Source organism: Larimichthys crocea, chromosome XX (assembly GCF_000972845.2).
Source record: "Larimichthys crocea isolate SSNF chromosome XX, L_crocea_2.0, whole genome shotgun sequence".
NCBI classification, from domain to species: Eukaryota; Metazoa; Chordata; class Actinopteri; family Sciaenidae; genus Larimichthys; species Larimichthys crocea.
This window is the reverse complement of record NC_040030.1, coordinates 2106302-2131640: the sequence shown is the minus strand read 5'-3', so window position 1 is coordinate 2131640 and position 25339 is coordinate 2106302. Positions and strand designations below refer to the sequence as shown.

Here is a 25339-nt window from a genome sequence, read left to right as displayed (position 1 = left end):
CATGTAAAAAGTAGTAAAATGGTCCCTGTACCTCAAATTTGTATCTACAAAAGATTATGCTGCAGCATAATATTGCTTTCTGCTCATATTTGTACAGTGTGTCTTGTTTGTTTGGTCTGCGGTATTTTATGTGTGTGTGCTTAAGTCTGCAATGTTTTGTCTGAGCTCTGTGTGTGCGTGTGTGCGTGTGTGCGTGTGTGCGTGTGTGCGTGTGTGTGTGTGTGTGTGTGCGTTTGCGTGTGTGTGCAGTAATCAGTGGTGAAAGTGGCCCTGATACGTCGAGTCATTACTGTCCAGATACTGCGAGTGCAGACGAAAAGACCAATTTGTTTGTTGTTGTTGTTTTTTGTGCTCATGTCCCACCCACATAAGGGGTTTCTTGCGGTTCAGGGTGATTTCACTGTCTGTTAGTTAGCCACAAAGCCAACATACACATACACTTATATATACATGTATACACACACATAATGACATCCAGGCACTGGTGAACTCAGTAGCCCCTCTGGTGCCCCTATGTTCAGAAAAACACAGCAAAAGGGGCGTTTTGGATGCTCCAGTGGTTGATAAAACATGTTAAAGTGTCCAATATGCTGTTCGTCCAATGGAGAAAACATAACAAAGTGCCCTTTAGGTTGACCTTCCAGTGGAGAAAACATAACAAAGTGCCCTTTAGGGTGTCCTTCTAGTGAAGAAAACATGACATATCACCCTTTAGGGGGTCCTTCTAGTGGAGAAAACGCAATGAAGTGCCCTCTTGAGTGGCCTTCTAGTGGAGAAAATGTGACGAAGTGTCCTCTAGGGTGTCCGTCCAATGGAGAAAACATAACAAAGTGCCCTTTAGGGTGTCCTTCTAGTGGAGAAAACATGACATATCACCCTTTAGGGGGTTCTTCTAGTGGAGAAAACGCAATAAAGTGCCCTCTTGAGTGGCCTTCTAGTGGAGAAAATGTGACGATGTGTCCTCTAGGGTGTACGTCCAATGGAGAAAACATGACAAAGTGCCCTTTAGGGTGTCCTAGTGGAGAAAACATCATGAAGTGCCCTCTCGGGTGGCCTTCTAGTGGAGAAAACACGATAAAATTCCCTCTTGAGTGGCTTTCTAGTGGAGAAAACATGACATATCACCCTTTAGGGTGTCCGTCCAATGGAGAAAACATAACAAAGTGCCCTTTAGGTTGACCTTCCAGTGGAGAAAACATCATGAAGTGCCCTCTCGGTTGGCCTTCTAGTGGAGAAAACACGATAAAATTCCCTCTTGAGTGGCTTTCTAACGGAGAAAATGTGACAAAGTGTCCTCTAGGGTGCTCTCACAGTAGAGAAAATATGAAGTTCCCACTTAGGTGGCCTTCTAGTGGAGAAAATGTGATAAGTTACCTTTCAGGTGCCTTTCCAGTGGAGAAAGCATAATTGTGCCCTCTAGGGTGCTAACCCTGACTAAGCTCAATCTGTAGATCACAAAGTTTCTGATGTAAAAACTGCATCATCGTCACATTTTTGGTGTAAAAGTCGTTAAAATTTAAACAGGATTTATTAGCTATCAGCAGCTTCCAGAGATATTTCCATCACATATCAGCTCTGCTGTGTCCTCTGCACGGCCGGGTTTAGTTCATGGTTGCGTGTGTAGCTCTCGGTGTGTACATTTGTTAATTGTCCCGTATCACGATATGGTAAACATGTGAAATGGGTGGAAATACCAGCTGTCTGGACTAGAGCCAGCTCCTACTTCTTCTTCTTGTACGGCTGCTGCTGCTGTTGCTGCCCTTTCCCCCTTCTTCTTTTTCCTCCGTTGCCCATTTTGTCTTTTTCCCTTCCCCTTGTTTCCTCTCCACTCTTTGGACGTTTGTGTCATTAAGCATTTGCCCTAACTGAACGTCTCATTTAAGCAATTTCCCTCTCTCCCCTCTCTTGTTAGTTTGATTGAGACAGTGTAAAATCAGTCATGTGTGTTCACCTCTACATGATCTGTGGGTCAGCTCATGATAGCTTTATCGCATGTGAACGTGTATAAACTCAGCGCAGTGTGTTTGTGAATCAGTCGGGGGTGAGTAACACACCGTGGGAAACAAATGCAAGAATCGGTGTGTGTTTTCCACGTCTGTGTCCGTGTGTGTGTGTCTACCTTCTATAATTGTTGTATAATCGTGTGTGTCCTACATTACAGTTGCACAGTGTAACGCAAACAAATAAAGAGCTTCCTCAGATGCCTTCTCCCCCCCTCCTCCTCTCCTCTCCCTGCTTCAGTCATTATCCAGCATGCATGGCATACCAGCTCACAGGAATGACAAGGAGATTGTTATTGTGCTCTCAGCGCTGCATACTTGCACTCTTCTCATACGCACACACACTTGTAAACACACAAACACACACTAACACACACACAGGCTTTTCAGAGCAGAGGCCCGTTCTTGTTTCCAGTGATGAAGCCAAACAATCAATCTCCATTCACTAATTTCAGGCGAGAGAGAGAGATGGAGTGAGAGGAAATAAGGAAAGAAGAAGAAGAGTAGAGTCTTCCTCTATCTTGTCCTCATGTGGGAAACTTTCCTCTCCATCACACTGACCTCTTTGTTCCTCCCATCCTTCCATCTCTACCTCCATCTATCATTTTTCTTGTTGCTAATGAGCTCTCTCTCTCTCTCTTCATCTCTTCTTCTGTCTCTCACAGGTCCATGGGAAGTGTGTGTGCAGGCACAACACTGCAGGTGATCACTGCGAGCGCTGCGCTCCTCTCTACAATGACCGACCGTGGCAGCCCGCCGACGGACTGACGGGGGCGCCGCAGGAATGTCGGAGTGAGTCAGACGAAACTCTGTCGCACCTTTTTCCACGACAGGAACTTGAAAGCTGTTAATGTGATGTGCAGTCATTCTCACTAGTCCGGCACTTTCAGGAAATGTTTCTTACCAAGCTTGCAATAGGCTGTAGATCCATAAATCTTGGAATCCATCGGCTAAATGGGCTGAATGACGCCTGGTTGCTCAAAACAAGTAGCCACACTCTTAATTCTTCATAACTTTAAGCCTTAATATAATGTGAACAGGTGAGTTGTATATAAATTCACCCTCAGTACAGTTGTCATGAACGGGGAAATTAGCTACAGAGACCAAAACAATTTTTTGTACCAGGCTGTAAACATGTTTATTTCTGCTGTGAAGTTGTGACATTTGAACATGGGGACTTATGGAGACTGACTCACTTCTGGAGCCAGCCTCAAGTGGACGTTTGAGGAACTGCAGTTTTTGCCACTTTCGGCTTCACTTCACATCCACTTGGTTGTTGCAGATATCTGGGCCAAGACTTTCTCTGTAGCAACCTGATGCGCAAGAATGACAAGAAAGATACATTTGAGCTAATATCCATGAACAGTATCAGGCTGCTAACTTAAAATTACAAGCTTAATTGTCATCACGACGATAGCCGATGGATTCTGAGAATATAACAAGTTTAATATTTTGGACCATCAACAAGCTTGTAGTGTCTAGTTTGTAAAAATCAATCTAAAGTCAGTTTTTAATAGAAGTTTCATGTAAAAGGAATATTCCACTAAAACGGTGCCAAGCTTGATAATCATGTTAGATTCCTAACAGTTATTCTCATGAAGACGTAGAGACTTTCAACTTTTCACACAGTTTGAAATCATTTTAGATTCACTGCATCTCATAGACAGTTATATAATACACATGTAACCAATCAAAAGTCTAAAGCCTTCCCTCCATAATGTCCTCGTAGCTGATGTGTCGATTCCCTCCCTCTCGCACCAGAGTGCAAGTGTAACGGACACGCTCAGAGCTGCCACTTTGATTGGACGGCGTGGCGTGAGTCTGGCCAGCAAAGCGGCGGCGTGTGCGACTGTCTGCACAACACTGAAGGACGTCAGTGTCAGAGATGCAAAGCCGGCTTCTACAGAGACCCCCAGCGACCGCCGACCGCCCCTGACTCCTGCAAACGTAAGATACGACCACACGCCAACGCACTCATCTTAGTTACATCTTAATAAACACGTTGCTCGTTATAGCAACGAGGTGGATGTTGAGTTGATGGTTTGTACACATACCATACCGTTTGGGAGTGGGTTAAAGAATTTCACAGGTAGATATGAGATGCATTTGTTGTCTTTGGCAAAGTGACATGGTGAAACCGACAACCGCGACGTGTAGAACACACTGTAAAACGTCAATTAGTCATACCGGTGTTGACGAAATGTTGGTGGTGTGAATCATAACATTAACCTCGTACACACCACACTGGCAATGGCGCTCAAGGAATGCTGAGGACGGAGATCACAAGCCAGGACGTGCTCGATAACACTGATTTCTTATGGGCACCTGGTCCTTTATGTGTGTGTGTGTGTGTGTGTGTGTGTGTGAGACAGACAGACGTCCCACGTTCCAGCCAAAGTTTACACCATAGTTAATCATCAGATATTGACATTCCTTCGTCTTGACTCAAATCTCGACACACAAAAAAGCTTCTTGTCCATCTCGGCTTGTTTTGCAATTTTTCATGGTTGTGACTCAGAGCTCGAGGAGCTTCGGTGTAATCATTGGTCATGGTTGTAAATGTGTGAGGGTCTTCTTTATGTATTTGTGTATGTGTGTGTCTGGGTTGAGTGGCGTGCTGCCTCCGGCGATGAGACGAGTCTTATGTAAACACGCGATAGTCATCCATAAACACAGAGCGGTGGCTACATTCTCCGTCTGATTATCTGCCAGATTTGACCCAGTGAGCTCAGTCCGGCAGGTATGCTGGACTCACATGATTACTATAGTGTAGGTGTGTGTGTGTGTGTGTGTTGATGCAGGCATTGAATTTAAAACAACTGTCAAATTGCACCAGACCATTCAAAAACACCTAACATGGGCGACGATAAGTTGGCTGTCAGCCCATTTATGTCACTCAGAGTTTGAGTGCGTCATTCCTATTTATTTTTTATTACATCAAGAAAGCGATTACAACAAACATTTATCTTAACTTTTTAAACATCTCAACTCATCCCACCGACCACTATTTATTTCCACAAACAAATTTATGCCACAAAAATAAAAATAAATAGTGTCTATAGCCATTTATGAGGCTGTACTATGAACACTGGCAGTTCTAACATGCAAAACCAAAGTGTTGGAGAAATTCAGAGGATCACAGTTATCGCATTTCATCCTCTGTGGAACATGAATGTATGAATCAAATTTCGTGGCAGTTCGTCCAATAATTGTTGAGAAAATTCCTCTCAAAATAACTGTAGTCTGATTACTGGCAAAGACTTTAGGGTTCATCCTCTGGAGACCATGAATATCACAAGCCACACAGAAAAATCAGGAGAAATCCAATTTTGTTTGTCAGTAGCAACACAATCTCACAAGATATGGGCAACACACCTCTCTGTTGATAGAAATGGTTCAGAAAGTCAATCAGTTGTATTAAAGTTTGCTATCCCAATATTTGCTTTCGTAAACCACATGATCGCGTTCACGTGACGGTTACAACACTTCCTAACGAGGTGGAGGAACAGGAGGAAAAGTGACTAACCCCTAAAATACACTGCATGCGGATACATTTCAGCACAGAGCAGATTGTGCGGGGAAGGAAATCGGCTACGAAATACAAAATAAAACCCCAGTTTATTGGTTTATTTTCAAAATAAAATACTCTGTGATACTCTCTGAAGTCAACAGGTGAGGGGTTTTCAGGCATCTTTTCACCCCGTTCGACACCATGGATGAGGAGAAGTTGATTCTGGAGGTCCAAAATCAACCTATCATTGATGACACCTCACATCATTTTTATAAAGACACCAGCAAAAAAGACGCGGCGTGGAATGCCATCGCAGGAGTCAAAGAGACTACAGCCGGCAATATCGCGCGATTATGTGTGAATTCGTGAGATCTTGTGCGTTCTCAAGGCGCTCGGTGTCCAGAGCCGCACCAGTGCGCATCATAAACAGATTATAACATAGTGATCAATCGCTCTGTCTCAATTTGGATACGTCCGTCAGCACACTTTCGTGTAGTATATTGTGTGTACTTCCTAGTGTAGTGCGTTAATTTCAGCTGCTGTTGTCTCAATTCGAGTACGGCCAGGCGAAATTAACATGTGCTAACTGATCGGAAATGACGACAACCGGGTGGAGCATTAGCGCCAATATTTGACTGCCAAAATATAAATATAAATCAAATGTACAACTTATGTTTGTATTTTGAAAAGCTTCCTCGGCAGGCATTTTCTCAATATCGGTGGTAGCAAAAATGGTCAGGCGAGAAGCGTCCGTCCGGGTACTCACGATGAGTGCGGACGCAATTGCGTACTCAAAATAGGTTTAAATAAAGTAGGCGCTGCTTAGCATTATCATTGTGACTGTGCCGACTTCAGCCCATAATGTGGCCTCACAGAGCTGCTGGCAGACTTATTCCCCATACATTTTTCACCTTGTAACAACCATACAGCACGTACACCAACCTCTTACGTTGGGTCCATTAGCATCAATCTTATCAGGATCGTAATTACATTTGGACGTCTGTTGGAGCAAAGGTATGCCAGCATGCTTACAAGGCATCGAGTTTAGGTGTGTTGGCATCTCTGATAAGGTCAGAAATATAATGTACCACATATTTTAAGACAGATATGGTATAAGGTTTAGATTTCAGTAATTTAAGTTGGATGTCATGCACCTGAAAACTCACCTGTAAGGTAACTACGAGGGCTAGAGGGCTAAAGATCCTCGCTGACGGCTGATTGATAGAATAAAGGAGCGATGGCATGCTTGGAGAACCCCTCAGACGAAGGTACGGGTTGTGAAATCCCGCTGTAGCCGCTCGCTGACAATGGAGGAATTTCCCTCCGTCGTGAGGAACATTTTTTTCATACCAGTCTCCGAGGGGCCCGAGAAAGAAAACACTCTCGTCAAGCTCGTACACACCGAAACGCCTTAGCATGGAGGGGAAAGTTACAGTGTGTGTTTACATACATGTGTGTGTGTGTGTGTGGGGAGTTTATAGTCTACACCGGGCGCTGGGCTGGTGTCTTGTCATGTCATTGCATTGTTGGAGCTCCTGCAGCTGACAGCTATCTTACATACACACACACATATTTACACACAGGAGTCCTTGTGTGGTGACCCCTTCAAGTGCTCGTAAATTCTCACGCAGATATGTAAACACACGCGGTTACCAAACACATCGTCACACGTGTTTTGGCTTTACAGGGGACTGAGGTGTTTGCCGTAATCTTAGTTAATTATTAACATGCGGAGGCAGCTCACTAAACAATAGTGTAGATACGGCCTGACTCTCACACACACACACACACAAAGCTTCTTTATAAATGAAATCTTGTCTCATGATGGTCATTGTCTTGTATTTGTATGTCTCGTGTGTGCTTGCGTGCATGTTCGTATCTACAAACTTCAATCTTTATGATTTTATTGATATCACACTGTTGGGTCTTGTGATACGGTTTATCTTATCTTTGTTGTCCCAGGCGATACGTCTGATAAACTGTCTGGTAAGTTGCAGGGCTGCAATTAACATTTATTTGTCCATATTGTCCATGCCTTCATACAAACAGTCCAAAACACAAATATATTTAATTTATGATATAACACAAAGAAAACAAAGCAAATCCTCACGTTTAAGAAACTAGAATATAAATGATAAAATGTGTCTATGTGACTAATCAGTTAGTCAGCAAATAGTTTTGTTATTGTTTAATAGTTTAATTAACTTAAAGCACAGTCGTTTTTACATTGCCCACTTGCTCGGCTCCTGTTCTGGCACGACACCAGCTCTGCTCCCCTTCAGCATTACCCCACGCTCCGGGCCGAAAAACCTCCTCTTCCTCATGCCCTAGTGCCATAAAGCGTTATGTACTTCTCCTTAGCACAAAGTTACATAGTGTGAGAACAGATGTACGAATGTCAGAGACACCGTTCACCTATTTTCAAGTCAGTGCGGCATCAACACGATTTAAAATCTGTTATTTTACGGTACACAATGTTGCTTTAAGGTCCTCAAGGACTGTGCGTTCAGTTGCGTCCTAAGTAGGAATTTGTGGGCACGCAATCATATCGTGAACTTTGGTTTGAGAAAACACAACCTCCCGAACTACTACGGCTTTCTATAATTTATCGTGAAAGACGGCGTTAATAATAAAAAAAGAGGTGAGAGTCTGGGTGTACAGTAAGTAGTTAAGAGTCATTTACTGCCAGTCGAAGCTTCAGGCATCATTAAACAGCAGAGAAATGGCTCCAAACAACGCCCCACTTCTTTGTTTCTCTCTCCCCGTCTTCACCCTTCTCCTCCCTTCACCGTCTGCCCCCCGAGATAGGGACAGATTTATGGGGGAAGCCTGACACCTCCTCCTCCTCCTCCTCCTCCTCCTCCATGCAAAGGCTCCAGGTCTCAGTGTTGATAACCGTAGAAAAGCCAGCAGACAGTAGTTTTTCTAAGAGTACTAGTGGAAACGTGTTAGTGTGAGTGCGAGTATATTGTTTTTGGAGGTTGTTTAAAGAACATCCTATCAGCACACAATTAGAGGGGGCATGAGGGAGGGAGAAAGCTGGAGGTGTGTGTGTGTGTGATAAGAAAAGAGAGAGGCCTTTGTATTACAAGCTGCTGCAACAATACCAGACAACTGATGAATGATGAAACACTTAAGTCCTGGTAATAAATTATAATTTACAGTCAGTTTGAAAGACCTTTAGACTCAACACACCCCAAAGTGACGTTCTCTTTTTAACGGTTTGATTGTTTTCTTAAATTTTTTCTTATTTCTTTGTTTGTTTTTTTTAGAATATATATATTTTTAGTCATGCAAGAGGTTGGTCTGTTACTTGGTTCATTGTTTTGCAGACTGAAATATCTCAGCTGGATGGATGAAAAAGCAATTAAAGGTATAAACTGAGAGAATATTTCAATTATTTAAACGTCCATGTAGAAATTGGTTGGTTTCAGAGCGGAATACAACTGTGGGTCAACAATACAAGACATAGCAGCCATCTTATATATTACTATATTACAGCAGCAGTCAGCCCAACTCGGCATCTGTCTTTCAGCCTTTTATTTCACCGAGCTCTCACCAACCACTAAAAGTCAGTCCCACATTTACTCTTGTCCAGCAGCTTCTTGCTCGCTCTCATTTTCTCTCCTTAGCTTCCTCCGTCAGCATCCTCTGATGTCTTTTCTCTTCAGACGTTATGTCAATAGAGGCTGCTGAGACTGGTTATGCTGCCATTTGCTCAGCTCCTGTTCTGGCACGACACCGGCTCCACTCCCCATCAGGGCCTGTAAAACACCTCTTCTTCTTCTTCTTCCCGGTGGTCCAAAACGCCTGTGGTACAAACATTAACGCTCCTCCGGTGCTTTGAACTCACAGTCCGACTCACAAACTGAGCTAACAGCAGCTACAGTTGGCAGCAGGTTACTTCACTGTCCATCAGGAAACTCAGTAAATCACAGAGAGTTGAGGCGGAGCAGCCGGAGGACATCAGAGGGAAAACCAGAAACAATTTTCTCCATAAAATATGTAATAGATATGTGAAATGGTTGGTGGTGTGTGACTTTTTCTCTTTCTTGTGTCTTTTTTACTTAAATATTTCGGAGCAATGCTGCCAGCACTGCTTAAAAACTACAAGATGTTGGCCTCTGTTTGACACCGGTGCTGTTGTTTCATCTCAAAAATGAAAACCACATTTTGGGTTTTTCTTGTTTTGTTGTGGTGACGTGGCGGTTTAAGACACACAAAGATTTAACCGCACTGTCCCTGGTTTGATTCAGACCTTAATCACATGTCAACCTTCTGTCTCTGCGTGTGTTTCCTGTTTTACTCTCTACTGTCTGGTATCGAAGAAGGAAAAACAGAAAACCACATCTGTAAATGTTCGGGCTTCCAGTCACAGAGCACTGTTGCTGCTTGTCTGAATTCATACTTTAACTGTTTGTGTCTTTCTTAAGATTATAAAATGTATAAAATTTATGAAATAATCTCATTAAATCATTAACAGTTTGCCTCTAATATCTAAATTTTCTACTCTTTTCTCTCCCAGCATGCAGCTGTCACCCTCTTGGCTCCATGCCCTTCCACTTGGCCGACAGCTCGATCTGCGACCCCTCTAATGGGAACTGCATCTGTAAACCTGGAGTAGGTGGAGCGCACTGTGACCGGTGCATGGTGGGATACTGGGGCTTCCACGAATATGGCTGCCGTCCGTGTGATTGTGCAGGAGACTGTGATCCGTTTACTGGAGACTGCATGTTCGGGTGAGTAAAAAAATACTAAGGAGATCCGACCAGTACTAAACAAACCGTACTCATCACTACTCCATGGTGTCGGCTACAATAAATTAATAAATCTAAAACGTGTTTGTTTCAAAGGTAAAATTAGTATAGTGTTATCCAATAAACCAGCAAATTATCCAAGAAATGCTCTTGAAAATATAATAATATATATTGTTATACACAGACTAAGTCAAAACAGGGTGTTTTTATTCATGAAAATAAATGATGAACTAAACTACGACCTTTCTTTCATTTTATTTCATGGTGCTCGATAGACCGTCTCGTTTGTGTGCAGCACGTCGGAGAGAAAACAGTTTATCGACCGCAGAGAAAATGTTGTTTTTGACAGACTAAAGGCCAAAATGATGAAAAGAAATCTAGATCTATATTTGTAGATTATGGATGTTATAATGCTGGTTCTCAAGAAGGTTTGATGCACTGTGCTGTTACCTGTTTCCATCAAAAATCTAAGTAATAAAAAAAAGAGACTAACAGGAATAGAAACTGAATATTTTCTTAGATAAATCAATGTTGAAAATGATTATATCTACTATTGGAAATGTTTGGATCACATCCTCCACGAGTCCCTGACAGCACTAATTTCTTAAAAATACACAATACAAGTTCACGGACGTAGTAGCTAAATCTGTCCAAGGATTTCTTTTTTTTTTACAGCAGACCTCTAAAAGTCAAAGCTAAGAGTCAGACACAGAAACAACACAGAGAATCTGGTTAATTTTCAAAATAAAACACCCAAACACGAGTAGTAAACTGGGTTCATTACATACAGGAGTCTACTGATGTCCCACGTGTCACCGTGGAAACGAAGATAACATTTTATTTTGTTATTAACGTCGTGCCAATAATGACGATAACGCGCACCTCGTGTGTAATATCGCTTCATAACGTTGTCACGTGTTTGTGCAGCTATGATCTGGATGTGTACAACTCAGAGGGAAACTCCAGCGAGCCGGTCAGGATCTTCAGAGCAGACGAACTCTTCTCCGCCCTCCACTATTCAGGTGAGTTACAGAGACTGTGTGTGTGTGTGTGTGTGTGTGTGTGTGTGTGTGTAAACTCAGTGTGTCTGTGTGTGTGTGTGTGTGTGTGTGTGTGTGTGTGTGTGCATGTATGTTATTCATCCTTCTCCACAGTCCAGTGACCAAGCATTAATGGTTAAGTAATGAAAGTCCTGATAGGGCCCGAGAAGGACATGGAAGAAAGGTGTGTGTGTGTGTGTGTGTGTGTGTGTGTGTGTGTGTGTGTGTGTGTACATGGACAGTTTCCAAGTGTCCCTTCTCTTAGACCACCCCACCACCACCACCACCATGTAACTGCAGCTTTCATAGGCACATTCCTCACTGGACACACACACTGTGCTTGCATTCTTAGGACGCTATGCACAGTATCTGAGACCACACACACCTACACACACACACACACACACACACACACACGCACACATCAGTTATGTTACAAATATTAATCTGTGCTTGTCTCCTGCAGAGAAGTGCGAGTGCAAGGAGCAAGCCCTGACCAACAGTAAACTGTTCTGCACCATGAATTATGCGTACGGTAAGAACACATCCACTCAGCTTGGTTTCACTTCACAGATAATTTTCTCATCTTGTGTCCTTTATGACAATAAACCAAAGTCCGAGGTCCTGTTTGTCTAAAATGGACCCAACTGAAGGCAACATACATAAGAAAACCTGAAAAAATAAGGAAATCCAACCGGAAAGGGTCAGAAATGATGCAAATAATCTCAGAGATAATCCAATAAAATGTGTCTTTTGAGTAACACGGTACTAGAAATTGAACAATTTGGATACTTCCATTAGTACACTGTGTACTTCCTGGTGCAGTGCACTAATTTAAACAGGGTAGTGTTGCTGAATTGCAACCGTGTGGAGCATTAGCGCCAACATTTGGCCACCAAAATATAAAAATAAAACATATGTACGACTTATATTTGTATATTAAGATATTCATCACAAACAGAAGCTCCAGCAGCTTCCTCTGCCTCCATTTCCACAACTCTGCTACGTAGCAGAGAGTACAAAGTGATTATAATTAATCCTCAGGGGAACATGAATGTCTGTATAGAATATCGTGACTATCAGTCGGATGTTTGTTGAGATATTTTAGTCTGAACCGAAGCGCTGGACCCAATTGTCAACCTGTTTTCAGTTAGTTCTTCTTCTTGTGTAGTAAACAGCTTGGAGGTGCTAAACAAGATGTCAGAGTCTCCTGAGTTTCACACTTGTTGGGGAAATGTGTTGTACACTGAAGGTTTTCTCTCTCTCTCAGTGCTGAAAGTGAAAGTGCTGTCGGCCCACGATAAGGGCTCTCACGCCGAGGTGGAGGTCAAAGTTCAGAAGGTGCTCAGTCAGAACACCAAGGTGAAGATACAGCGAGGTCGGGTCACTCTTTACCCCGAGTCCTGGACCGCACGGGGCTGCACCTGCCCAATCCTCAACCCAGGTCAGACTCACACACTTCTGCTATGATTGGAGGCTGATACTGAATGTTTTGGATTAATTAATTCATGAACTGTCATTGATGAAACTGACAAAATAATTGTGCAAAGGTGTTAAAAGTCACTAAAAGTCACAGTTTTACCCAAAGAAAAACTTTTCTTTGTAAGCCTATGGCTCATTTCAAAGGTAGAAGCATGACTGATTATGCTGCTGATATTCTATTATATTCTATTTATCTGTTATTGTCAACAATTCCCATGAAAAGACCAAAAACAAGCGCTGCCTGTGCATCCAAAGCCTGATATATTTTCTATCTGTGCCGCAGAGCTCCATTGTTGTCCGCATACTATTTAAAAATCAGCGAGCAGCCACTGTTGCACTCGGTGACATGTCCCTTCATTACCATAAACACACACTGAAGTTTATTTTGACTCGATGCCAAATTCACTATCCTGCCTGCCAGAAATACCCGACAGAGCACGACCGAAAAGTCCCCAATAAATGCACCGTTTCCTTCGGTTTGAGTACTGATGGTAAGAGCTACAGTAACCAGCTGTTTTAACACATTTTTAAAGATTTATATTTGCAATAGGAACCAAAGTGTTTGGGGTTAAAAGCCAAGGGAATGTAAGGAAGAGTTGGTTTTGGGCTTTTCCACTAACGGGACGTCAGCCCTGCCTTTTCCGCCTCCTGGCTAATCTAAATATCGGCAAAGATGTGGATCATTAGCGGAGCTGATGCCTGGTTGCCATCTGTAACGGCACCCACCTGTCAATCAAAGCATCCATGCTGTTAATCCTGCATAACTTTAAGCCTTAATATAATCTGAACAGGTGAGTTGTATATAAATTCAGCCTCAGTCAAGTTGTCATGAATGGGGAAATTAGCTACAGAGACCAAAACTGTTTTTCTGCTGTGAAGTTGGACATTTGAACATGGGGACTTATGGAGACTTACTACTGGAGCCAGCCTCAAGTGGACGTTTCAGGAACTGCAGTTTTTGGCGCTTCCACATTGGTCGTTTCATGGGATTTGTTGACAAAAACTGGAATATAGGATAATATTAAATGAAGTACAAGTCAAAGTTTGAATTGTTTCAAGTAACCCTGAACTTTGTCGTCCTTTCTCAGGGGTGGAGTACATCGTGGCGGGTCACTCGGACCGTAAACACGGCCGCCTCTTGGTCAACATGAAAAGCTTCGTCAAGCCTTGGAAGGCCAGCTTGGGGCGCAAAGTCCTCACGCTACTCAAGAAAGACTGCAACTGGTAACCGACAGAGCGGTGAAACAAACAAAAAAAACTCTGGAGGAAAGACGGACGTGTGGACTGTTTGACAAAACAGCGCCGTCCTCCAGATGTGGAATACTGAATCGCGAGCAGGTTGTTTTGGACTTGAACCTCTCCGATGAGAGCTGAAAGCATGCAGGACTTTAATTTTATGAAGACATATCTGTCTCGCACATTCCTATGTAGGATTAAGGAATCCAGCTCTGTGGCCAAGGTTTTTTTTTTTTTTTTTTATTCTGAGTGATGGACCCACTCGCATACATTTAAAACACACGATCACACACACACACAACAAAAACTGAGCGTCTTCCTCTCTGCAGCACTTTAGCCTAAGATGGACTGAGGGAATATGGACACACAAAGAGAGGAAGACTTAACGCACACACACTAAATAACCCCCCTGACATGGACTGTGGATGGACACACACATTCACTCACACTCACATTCTGTGTGTGTGTGTGTGTGTGTGTGCTGCAGATATAATGTGTAAAGCACCCAGAGTGACGCTGAACAAGCCATACAAGCCACTACAGGTGGTTAAAACCTTAGCCAGTCCAGGTGTGTCTGTGTTGAAATCAGAGTGAATGGGTATTACCCCGAACGTGAATGTATTCGCCTGTGTGTGTGTGTGTGTGTGTGTGTGTGTGTGGTTGAATGCAGAGCTATATAACGAGCACAGTCCAATTTCAGTCCAGCTCTTCTCTGTAGGTTTGTGTTCACGTTCTGATGTGTGTGCGATACAGCGTTATGTACATTGATTCATCTCATATTACACTGCTACATACAGAACAGTCTTGTTATCCCTTCCTTTGTGCTCTTGTACAGTATTATTTGTATATATCTATATAAATATTATTGTTCATCTTTCTCCCTCTGTTTAATTTTTTTTTTTTTGTATGTGGTAATATTAAAGGATAATTCCAGATTATTACAATCTTTGGTGTTATTTTCACAGTTTCAGCTTTCGTTCATCACGCCCAGTTTGGTAAATACGGACAGCTGTACATGTGTATTTGTTATAAATATATTACTTATGATTGATTATGATGATCAAGCAAGCCCAGCTCGGCATCTGTCTGTCTTTCAGCCTTTTATTTCACCAAGCTCTCGCCAACGACTAAAAATCAGTCCCAGATTTACTTGTGTCCGGCAGCTTCTTGCTCACTCTCTCCTCCGTCAACGTCCTCTTTTATTAGTATTTTTTGCCTCTGTCATTATGTCCATAGAGGCTGCTGAGCCCAGGTTACATTGCCCGCTTGCTCAGCTCCTGTTCTGGCACGACACTGGCTCCAAATTCGCCCCCGGCCTCCTCTGTGGTACAAACACTAACATGCTTGCTCTGAGCTCACGGTGTTGGTTTGGTTGTCTGACCTTCACCTTGCCACTCAATGGGATATTTATAACAGATAGTTTGTTGGTTGACCTTGAATCTCTCTTGTTTAAAAGACTTCAGAACTGCTCATGTTTCTTTCTTCATTTAAGGATTGTTGCTCTGTTCCCATATGTCAGTAATTAACTTGGCGAGTACAACAAAACCTACTACAAAAATGAGACCAAGGTTGTAGTAAACCGGACTTAGCCTTTAACAGTTTGCAGCAGTCTCTCTTCGTCATTGAAACATTGTTGCAGAACTATTCCCAGATCTGAATTCCAACTCTCAACAACAGTTGATATAACCGCCCGGGCCTTGAAATACTTCACATAAATTGGACAAAAATATCCTTATCAACCGGCTCTGTTTCTCACAAAGACGCCTCCCGTTCCTCTCTCCGTGTCCCTTCAGATTAAGTCATCCATCACTCCCTCTCCCAAAACACTTTCCCCTACATTCACACAGCGCCACAGAATGTAGACCATAACAGAGAGAGGCCGGGGCGAGCACACACACTCTGTTTGGGTTTAGGCGACCTGCGTGTTTTCCACCGCCTCCTCGTCCACCCGCTGTGACGTGGTTGGCCGAGAGGTGTGGACACATTCCTGGCGCGTCGAGAAGCGCTCCACGGCAGGCCGTGTCAAAGGTCGCTCACCTGTCTGCCGGCCTCGTCTTCTCAATGAGAGGTGAGCGGGTGTGGATGTTGTTTTTTGTTTTTTTTCCACAGCCGTAGCCGGATAGCCTCTTGTACCTAAAAGTTTCCTCATTCGCTGCCCATTCACAGATTTGTGGCAGAGGGGTCACGGCTCCTCCTAGTTTCTGCCAAGCTGTTTCCAGTCAGCAGGGGAAGGGGTGAACGAGTGCAGACAGGAAGAAGAATGTGACTGGAGGGAATGCTTCAGTGCCAGGGGTGGAAAGTAACTAAGTACTCATGGACTGTACTTGAGTAATTGTGTTACATTAAACCTCTACTCCAACCAAGCCACCTGTAACGGCACCTACCTGTCAATCAAAGTGGCCACGCATAACTTTAAGCCTTAATATAATCTGAACAGGTGAGTTGTATATAAATTCACCCTCAGTACAGTTGTCATGAACGGGGAAATTAGCTACAGAGACCAAAACAGTTTTTTGTACCAGGCTGTAAACATGTTTATTTCTGCTGTGAAGTTGGACATTTGAACATGGGGACTTATGGAGACTGACTCACTTCTGGAGCCAGCTTCAAGTGGACGTTTGAGGAACTGCAGTTGCTTCACTTCACAGCTACGGAGGCTGCCGCTTGATTTGAGGCATCGAGATTACATCGAACATTAGGTATCTATAATCCTTCAGTTGTACTGCTGCTAAAGACGAAAATAAATATGGCATCTGTGTTTATTTACCGTTACAGTTTTCTTATTCCTCCACACATCTGTCTCTCCAGTGACATGCTTCGTGTACATCATGATTTGGCCTGTTTTGCAATATTTCACCTTTTATTTGGATTTCACTGAAGAAAGATTTCCAGGCTTGGTTTCCTTTAAAGTGAAATTATTCAATATTTAACCACAGATTTGTGTAGCAGAACTTTGTTTTTCATCTTCCTCACCTCATTAATCATCTCAGCTTTCTATACAGATCCTCTGACAGGGTCTCGACCCCCGAGTTAAGAACCACCGGCCTGCTTAGTAGCTCCAACTTGCACAGCTACACCGGTAAAATGCTGCTTTAGTTACAATCTAATAAAAGCCAGGAGCAATTTTTACTCTTAATTCTTTAAGCATATTTTAAGTTCATGATAATACTTCAGGACTGTTTCTTGCTACTTGAGCGTTTCTTCTGCTATCTGCTCCCTGCAGATCTTCAGGTCAGTCGGTAGAAGGAGGTGTTTTTTTGTGGTGGGAACCGACCTTGAATCGTAGACGCAACACATGAAGCATGGACTTCCACGCTCTTTCTAACTGTGTCTCTTCCTCGCTCTCTCGCTCATTGTCCCCAGATTGACTGGCCATTCTCAGCCTGTGATGGAGATGTCCTGTGGGGGGTTGCACGGTGTGGGAAACTAGTTGATGAATGAGTGTTTGGCATGCTTGCACAGATGCATAGTTTGCTCCGGTATAGTTTATGTGTACGTGTGTGTAGTATAATGGCGAATACATGCATCCATGTGTGTGTGTGTGAGTGTGTGCGTGCCTGTATGAACACAATGCCTCACTTGTGTTGCTATAGAATGGAGTTATGGCCTTTGTCCTGTCAGCATTCTTGTGTTGCTATTGGCCTCGGAGTGCATGGCAGCTCCCGCAGGCTCGGGGACAATAACCCCCACAACACCCTTCCCCTCCTCTCGCTGGGAGTCACAATGCCCCTCTTCGGTAGCACCCATCACCCTGAGACAAACGCCCCGAAGCTGGCCCGCTATGGGTGTCACACAGCTACCAGCACCCAGAGGTCCTGAGGAGGGCAGAAGGAGTAAAAAAAAATGAAAGGATTTCTTCAGAGGAAGTGTGTTCTGGATAAGTGAGTCATGTGGTCTGTATTATCCCATCGGCTGTGATTCACTTACAGAGGAAATGAGAAGATTATGGTATAGGAAAAGCCAGACCTTCACATGAAAATAACCAGCTCCGTCCGTAGAAACCATCCACGCTCTTTTGGTTTTACCTAATTGCGTACGAAAACACACACATGACATGCACACACGCATCAGGAATGTTTCTCTACCTGACGAGCATCAGAGCAAGCCAGAACAGGGAGGCCGATGTTGACATAGCAGAGTGATTGAGACGCTACCGCTGATTATTATACAGACATCCAAACAAGGACCTGATGTCATCGAGTTATTACATGAACGAACCCCCGCACATCAACCTTGACAACAGGCAGACAGACGGTATTGCGAAGGGAAAAACAAGTTGGGGGATGGATTAAACATTAGATGTTGTCAAAGTGTTCAACGTTGTCGAACAGAGCGAGGCGAGGCTGGGGCAGAAATTACAGGAGGTGTGTTTGTTTACAGGCAGTAAAGCATTTCCCCCTGGCCTCGCCGGCACCTGTGTTTTCACCCGCCACAAAACCAACACCGTATCCAGCTGCGTTAACACAACCATGAAACCACCGGAATGGCTTCCATTCAGTGAAATTATCAACCGCCCCTTCAATGAAAACAAGTTACAAAAGCTGCACGTTTCTCTGTGAATTTCTATTCCCATGGGAACAAAAGTTTGTCCTCACTTAAGCTTTCAAGACATGAGTTTATAGTTTACACTAATTTATTTACAGCTGTGTGTAAAGATTCTCTTTCTTTAGCTTTTACCTTCCGGGCAAACAGTCCCCATCTTTCTAATCGGATGCAACCGTTGAAGGATTTATTTGCCTTCTTCAGTCATGCGAGCCAGTTTTTAAATGTATTCAAAACACAACGTTGTTGTTGCCCTCAACATAACCTTGGCTGCCAGGAGAAAGAGCTTGTCAACATCAGGTGTTTAGACCAGCAAATGTTAAAGGAACAGTTCAGTAGATGCACAGCAGACAGATAATATTACTTACTAGTCAACAACAACAGCTCGACGTCTGTCTTCCAGCTTTTTATTCCACCAAGCTCTCGACCCCACATTTATTCTTGCTCTTATTTTCTCTCTTAGCTTCCTCCCTCAATGTCCTCTTTGCTCTCTTCTCCTCTGTCAGTATGTCTCTAGAGGCTGCTGAGCCTGCTTACATTGTCTGCTTGCCCAGCTCCTGTTCTGGCACGACACCGGCTCCCACTCCCTGCACTAGGGCCTGTAAACCACCTCCTCTTCTTCTTCTTCTTCTTCCCGATGGTCCAAAACATCTGTTGGTGCAAACACTAACTCTCCACCGGTGCTCTGAGCTCACAGTCCGGGCAGCCCGGCTAACAGACTGAGCTAACAGCAGCTACAGTTGTCAGCAGTAAACTCTGTAAATCACAGAGAGTTGAGGTTGGAGCAGCCGGAGGACATCAGAGGGAAGCACACAGTGTAGCATCAACATGATTTAAAAATCTGTTATTTTAGGAGAGAAAAGTGACACAGTGTTGCTTTAATTATGTAACAATGTCACATTTAAAGCTGGGGGCAGGAAAACATGCCGGTAAATAGTATCCACTCACACAGTCAGCTGACACAGAACAACATTATTATCCCATATGAGTCATATAGTATATCTAGCCACCTAACGAAGTCCAATATTCACTGACACTGTATCTCGTTGTATGCTTCTGTGGAAAACTTCTGGCTTAGCTTTATCTGTTTATTGTTTGATGCTACACAGATAGGTGTACAATTTCCTGAAAACAAAGGTTCGTGAGAAAAGAGATTCTGAATCTTTCTGCAGAAATACACCAAAAAAAAAACGATTAGGTTGAGATAAATCTCTAAAACAAAAAAAAAGATAGAGTTTAGTGAATAAACATGAGGTCCTTCAAAAGTATAGTAGCAGAAAAATGTGTGTGTTTATGAAAGAGAGAGAGAGAGTGCAGATAAAAAAGAGGACAGGTAGGGAGAGAGGAGAGGGAGGGAGGCTTAGCATGTGTGGACATGAAGGCGGCAAAGGCCCGGGGACATAGATGGAGAAAAACATTAGAGGTGATTCACAGGCATCGCATGGCACATCAACACATACCTCTTTCTTTAAGTCACTCACAAACGCCTCTTAATCTCTCTCACACACACTCCTCTGCACCACTGACACACACACACACTCACATAAAAAAAAACACACTATTACTGGCACACACACACACTTCCCAACATGTTCAGTAGGGGGGTTTAAGAAGGCTTGCATGGATCAGTTCCCCACTAATCAGTACATAAGAGGGATTCTTCACATGCAGTCAGGGAGCGTGTGTTGAGATTAAAAGTCCTCCTTCAGGCATAATTTCCTCAATAAAAAAAAACCCCTTTATTCTCTCATAGAGATGTAAAATAACTGTAATATCTATAAAGGGATTCACAATGTGTTATAATAACAGCGCTCATACAGTAATTATATTTTCCCTGTTATGACGGTTGATGGATTTGACACTTAAATACGCACAGCAGACAGTTAAATGTTGTTGTCTTATAAAAACACTGATAGGATCTACACGGTGAGTGCCACCAGCCCCCATTAACCAGCATATGAAGCGCTACACCTGCATCCCACACCAGCACACAAGGCTTTAAAACATCTCCTAAAGGTACAACTGCAGGGTTATAGTGCAACACATAACACACACACACACTTGTGATCCATGTAAATGGAAAAGAAGAGGCTGTAATAGTAATAGTATAATACTATATTATTAGTAAAAGTCCTGCATTAAAGATTAGATAGAAGTATTACCGGTAAAATGTACTTAAAGTATTAAAAGTACTTGTAATATGGCCCCTTTCGTACTGATTTATTACAAAAACAAACAAACAAAATGTTTTTACGGTAGAAAACTGGCAACTGTGGGTGCTCAATATAACTTTTTCTAATATTATGGTAAAAGACTTTAGTATTGTTGATTTCACATTTAAGTTTGGCATTTTATTACATATTTTAGTGCATATTTTTTTTCTATCAAAAGAAAAACGCAAACGCAGTTTCCTTGTTTTAAGCTCAGTTTTTTACGTCTATATCTGTGTATGTACACTGAGAGCAAAGTGAGTCAAATTGCTTGTATGTGTACACAAAAGTCTTTTTAATTTGGGGCTTTTACTTTGAAATAGAATTGGCTTGACTTAAAACCAAATTAAATTTAACTCAGCTCCAGATTTTAATGAATCACCTGATATGAATACTTGGTTTGTGGTAACCGAGACAATATTTGGTACAACACTTCTCTCTAGTGGTATAAAACGTCACTACTTCTAATTTACCCCCAGTGAAAAAGCAGTGATTTTATCCAGACCACTTTTTAATTTGAGGATTATGTTTTTTTTTTTTACACTGTGACACAACACACAATAAACAGTAGGGTAACTAGTTAAATAAAAAACAGTGCATATTTTACTGTCACTGTTTTTATTTAACTGTTATTTATACATGTGTATATAGTGTTAAAATAGGATATTGTATAGGTGTATAGGGTTAAAGTTTTGTTTTCTTGCCATCACCAACTATCTCACTTACCGTTTGGGAGCTGCTGTAACCAAAACAATTTCCCTTAATAAAGTATTTCTGATTCTGATTCTGGTTTGTGGTAACAACATCATGGGGACAATATTTGGTACAACACTTCTCTCTAGTGGTATGAAAAGTCACTACTTCTAATTTACCCTTAGTGAAAAAGCAGTGATTTTATCCAGACCACTTTTTAATTTGTTGATTATGTTTGTTTTTTTACACTGTGACACAACACACAATAAACAGTAGGGTAACTAAAGTGCCAAAAATAATAATAAAAAAAACACACTTAAACTACAATAAAACTATTATTTAACAGTCTGACATCAAACTAATAAACACACATGTTGTTAAAAACAGGTCTGACTGCACAGAAATAGTTTTAACAGAGGATAAAGTGGACATCTTCATCATTATCAACAACAACAATAACAACAACAACAACAACAACAACAACAACAACAACGTCACGGCTCGAGGACGCGCTCGAGCCAACACCACGCGACAGGGACTGACAAGATGGCGATCATTATGTTTCACTAATTTATTTACAGCTGTGTGTAAAGATTCTCTTTCTTTAGCTTTTACCTTCCGGGCAAACAGTCCCCATCTTTCTAATCGGATGCAACCGTTGAAGGATTTATTTGCCTTCTTCAGTCATGCGAGCCAGTTTTTCAATGTATTCAAAACACACGTTGTTGTTGCCCTCAACCTAACCTTGGCTGCCAGGAGAAAGAGCTTGTCAACATCAGGTGTTTAGACCAGCAATGTTAAAGGACTTCAGTAGATACACAGCAGACAGATATTTCTTACTAGTCAACAACAACAGCTCGGCGTCTGTCTTTAGCTTTTTATTCCACCAAGCTCTCGGCCCCACATTTAATCTTGCTCTTTTTTCTCTCTTAGCTTCCTCCTCAATGTCCTCTTCACTCTCTTCCCTCTGTCAGTATGTCCATAGAGGCTGCTAAGCCTGCTTACATTGTCTGCTTGCCCAGCTCCTGTTCTGGCACGACACCGGCTCCACTCCCTGCACTAGGGCCTGTAAACCACATCCTCTTCTTCTTCTTCTTCCCGGTGGTCCAAAACACCTGTTGGTGCAAACACTTAACACTCCACTGGTGCTCTGAGCTCACAGTCCGGCAGCCCGGCTAACAGACTGAGCTAACAGCAGCTACAGTTGGCAGGAGTAACTTTTTAATCACAGAGAGCTGAAGTTGGAGCACCGGAGCACATCAGAGGGAAGCACACAGTGTAGCCATCAACATGATTTAAAATCTGTTATTTTTTAGGAGACAAAAGTGACACAGTGTTGCTTTAATTATGTAACAATGTCACATTAAAACTGGGGCAGGAAAACATGCCGGTAAATATTTCCACTCACACAGTCAGCTGACACAGCACACATTATTATCCCTATGAGTCATTAGTATATCTAGCCACCTAACGAAGTCCAATATTCACTGACACTGTATCTCGTGTTGCTTCTGTGGAAAACTCTGGCTTAGCTTTATCTGTTTTTGTTTGATGCTACACAGATAAGTGTACAATTTCCTGAAAACAAAAGTTCGTGAGAAAGAGATTCTGATCTTACTGCAGAAATACAAGCAGAAAAAAACGATAACGTTGAGATAAATCTCTAAAACTAAAAAAAAAGAGATAGTAAGCAGAAAAAATGTGTGTTTATGAAAGAGAGAGAGAGAGAGAGAGAGTGCAGATAAAAAGAGGCGGTAGGGAGAGAGGAGGGAGGGAGGCTTTAGCATGTGTGGACATGAAGGCGGCAAAGGCCCGGGGACATAGATGGAGAAAAACATTAGAGGTGATTCACAGGCATCGCATGGCACACAACACATACCTCTTTCTTAAGTCACTCACAAACGCCTCTTAATCTCTCTCACACACTCCTCTGCCCCGCTGACACACACACACACACACACTCACATAAAAAAAACACACTATTACTGGACACACACACTCCCCAACATGTTCAGTAGGGGGGTTTAGAAGGCTTGCATGGATCAGTTCCCCACTAATCAGTACATAAGAGGGATTCTTCACCATGCATCAGGAGCGTGTGTTGAGATTAAAAGTCCTCCTTCAGGCATAATTTCCTCAATAAAAAAAAACCTTTATTCTCTCATAGAGATGTAAAATAACTGATAATTCTAAAGGGATTCACAATGTGTTATAATAACAGTGCTCATACAGTAATTACATTTTCCCTGTTATGACGGTTGATGGATTTGACACTTAAATCCGCACAGCAGACGTTAATGTTGTTGTCTTATAAAAACACTGATAGGATCTACACGGTGAGTGCCACCAGCCCCCATAACCAGCATATGAAGTGCTACACCTGCATCCCACACCAGCACACAAGGCTTTAAAACATCTCCTAAAGGTACAAACTGCAGGGTTATAGTGCAACACACACACACACACACACTTGTGATCCATATAAATGGCTGTAATAGTAATAGTATAATACTATATTTTAGTAAAAGTCCTGCATTAAAGATTAGATAGAAGTATTACCGGTAAAATGTACTTAAAGTATTAAAAGTACTTGTATATGGCCCCTTTCATACTGATTTATTACAAAACACAAACAAACAAAATGTTTTTACGGTAAAAAACTGGTAACTGTGGGTGCTCAATATAACTTTTTTCTAATATTATGGTAAAGACTTTAGTATTGTTGATTTCACATTTAAGTTTGGCATTTTATTACATATTTTAGTGCATATTTTTTTTCTATCAAAAGAAAAACGCAAACGCAGTTTCCTTGTTTTAAGCTCTGTTTTTTGTCTATATCTGTGTATGTACACTGAGAGCAAAGTGATCAAATTGCTTGTATGTGTACACAAAAGTCTTTTTAATTTGGGGCTTTTACTTTGAAATAGAATGGCTTGACTTAAAACCAAATTAAATTTAACTCAGCTCCAGATTTTAGAATCACCTGATACGAATACTGGTTTGTGGTAACTGGGACAATATTTGGTACAACACTTTCTCTCTAGTGGTATAAAACGTCACTACTTCTAATTTATCCTCAGTGAAAAAGCAGTGATTTTATCCAGACCACTTTTTATTGCTGATTATGTTTTTTTAAATAAAAAGTGACACTGTGACACATCACACAATAAACAGTTGGGTAACTATTTATATAAAAACCAGTGCAAGTTCACTGTTACTTGGTTTTATTTTTACTGTCACTGGTTTTATTTAACGTTAGTTATTACATGTGTATATAGTGTTAAAATAGGATATTGTATACGTTTATATTGTTAAAGTTTTGGGAGCTGCTGTAACAAAAACAATTTCCCTGCGGGGATTAATAAAAGTATTCTGATTCAGATTCTGGTTTGTGGTAACAACATCATCACGGGGACATATTTGGTACAACACTTCTCCTTGGTATAAAAAGTCACTACTTCTAATTTATCCTCAGTGAAAAAGCAGTGATTTTATCCAGACCACTTTTTAATTTGTTGATTATGTTATTTAATAAAAAAGTGACACTGTGACACAACACACAATAAACAGTAGGATAACTAGTTAAATAAAAAACACTGCATAGTTCACTGATACTTGGTTTTTATTTTACTGTCACTGGTTTTATTTATACATGTGTATATAGTGTTAAAATAGGATATTGTATACGTGTATAGGGTTAAAGTTTTGTTTTCTTGCTATCACTTACTATCTCATTTACAGTTGGGAGCCGCTGTAACAAAAACAATTTCCCTGCGGGGATTAATAAAGTATTTCTGATTCTGATTCTGGTTTGTGGTAAAAACATCATGGGGACAATATTTGGTACAACACTTCTCTCTAGTGGTAT

The 25339-nt window shown here is 41.9% G+C and overlaps 1 protein-coding gene across 3 annotated transcripts in view; it reads left to right on the top strand.

Moving 5' to 3' along the window:
• Positions 1 to 25339, top strand: part of ntn4 (netrin 4) — a 50500-nt gene that overhangs the window by 12645 nt on the left and 12516 nt on the right. For 2 of the 3 annotated variants that reach the window (XR_003464315.1, XR_003464316.1), the window contains exons 4-10: positions 2666 to 2792; positions 3762 to 3947; positions 10037 to 10250; positions 11196 to 11290; positions 11775 to 11843; positions 12579 to 12752; positions 13879 to 14685. Coding sequence is in view for 1 of the 3 variants with exons in the window: in XM_019278445.2 (XP_019133990.1) it covers positions 2666 to 2792; positions 3762 to 3947; positions 10037 to 10250; positions 11196 to 11290; positions 11775 to 11843; positions 12579 to 12752; positions 13879 to 14018 (1005 nt within the window). In the remaining 2 variants the exon portion in view is untranslated. Of the gene's footprint in view, positions 1 to 2665; positions 2793 to 3761; positions 3948 to 10036; positions 10251 to 11195; positions 11291 to 11774; positions 11844 to 12578; positions 12753 to 13878; positions 14964 to 25339 lie in introns of those variants that run through there. The other variant, XM_019278445.2, reaches the window with a different exon arrangement.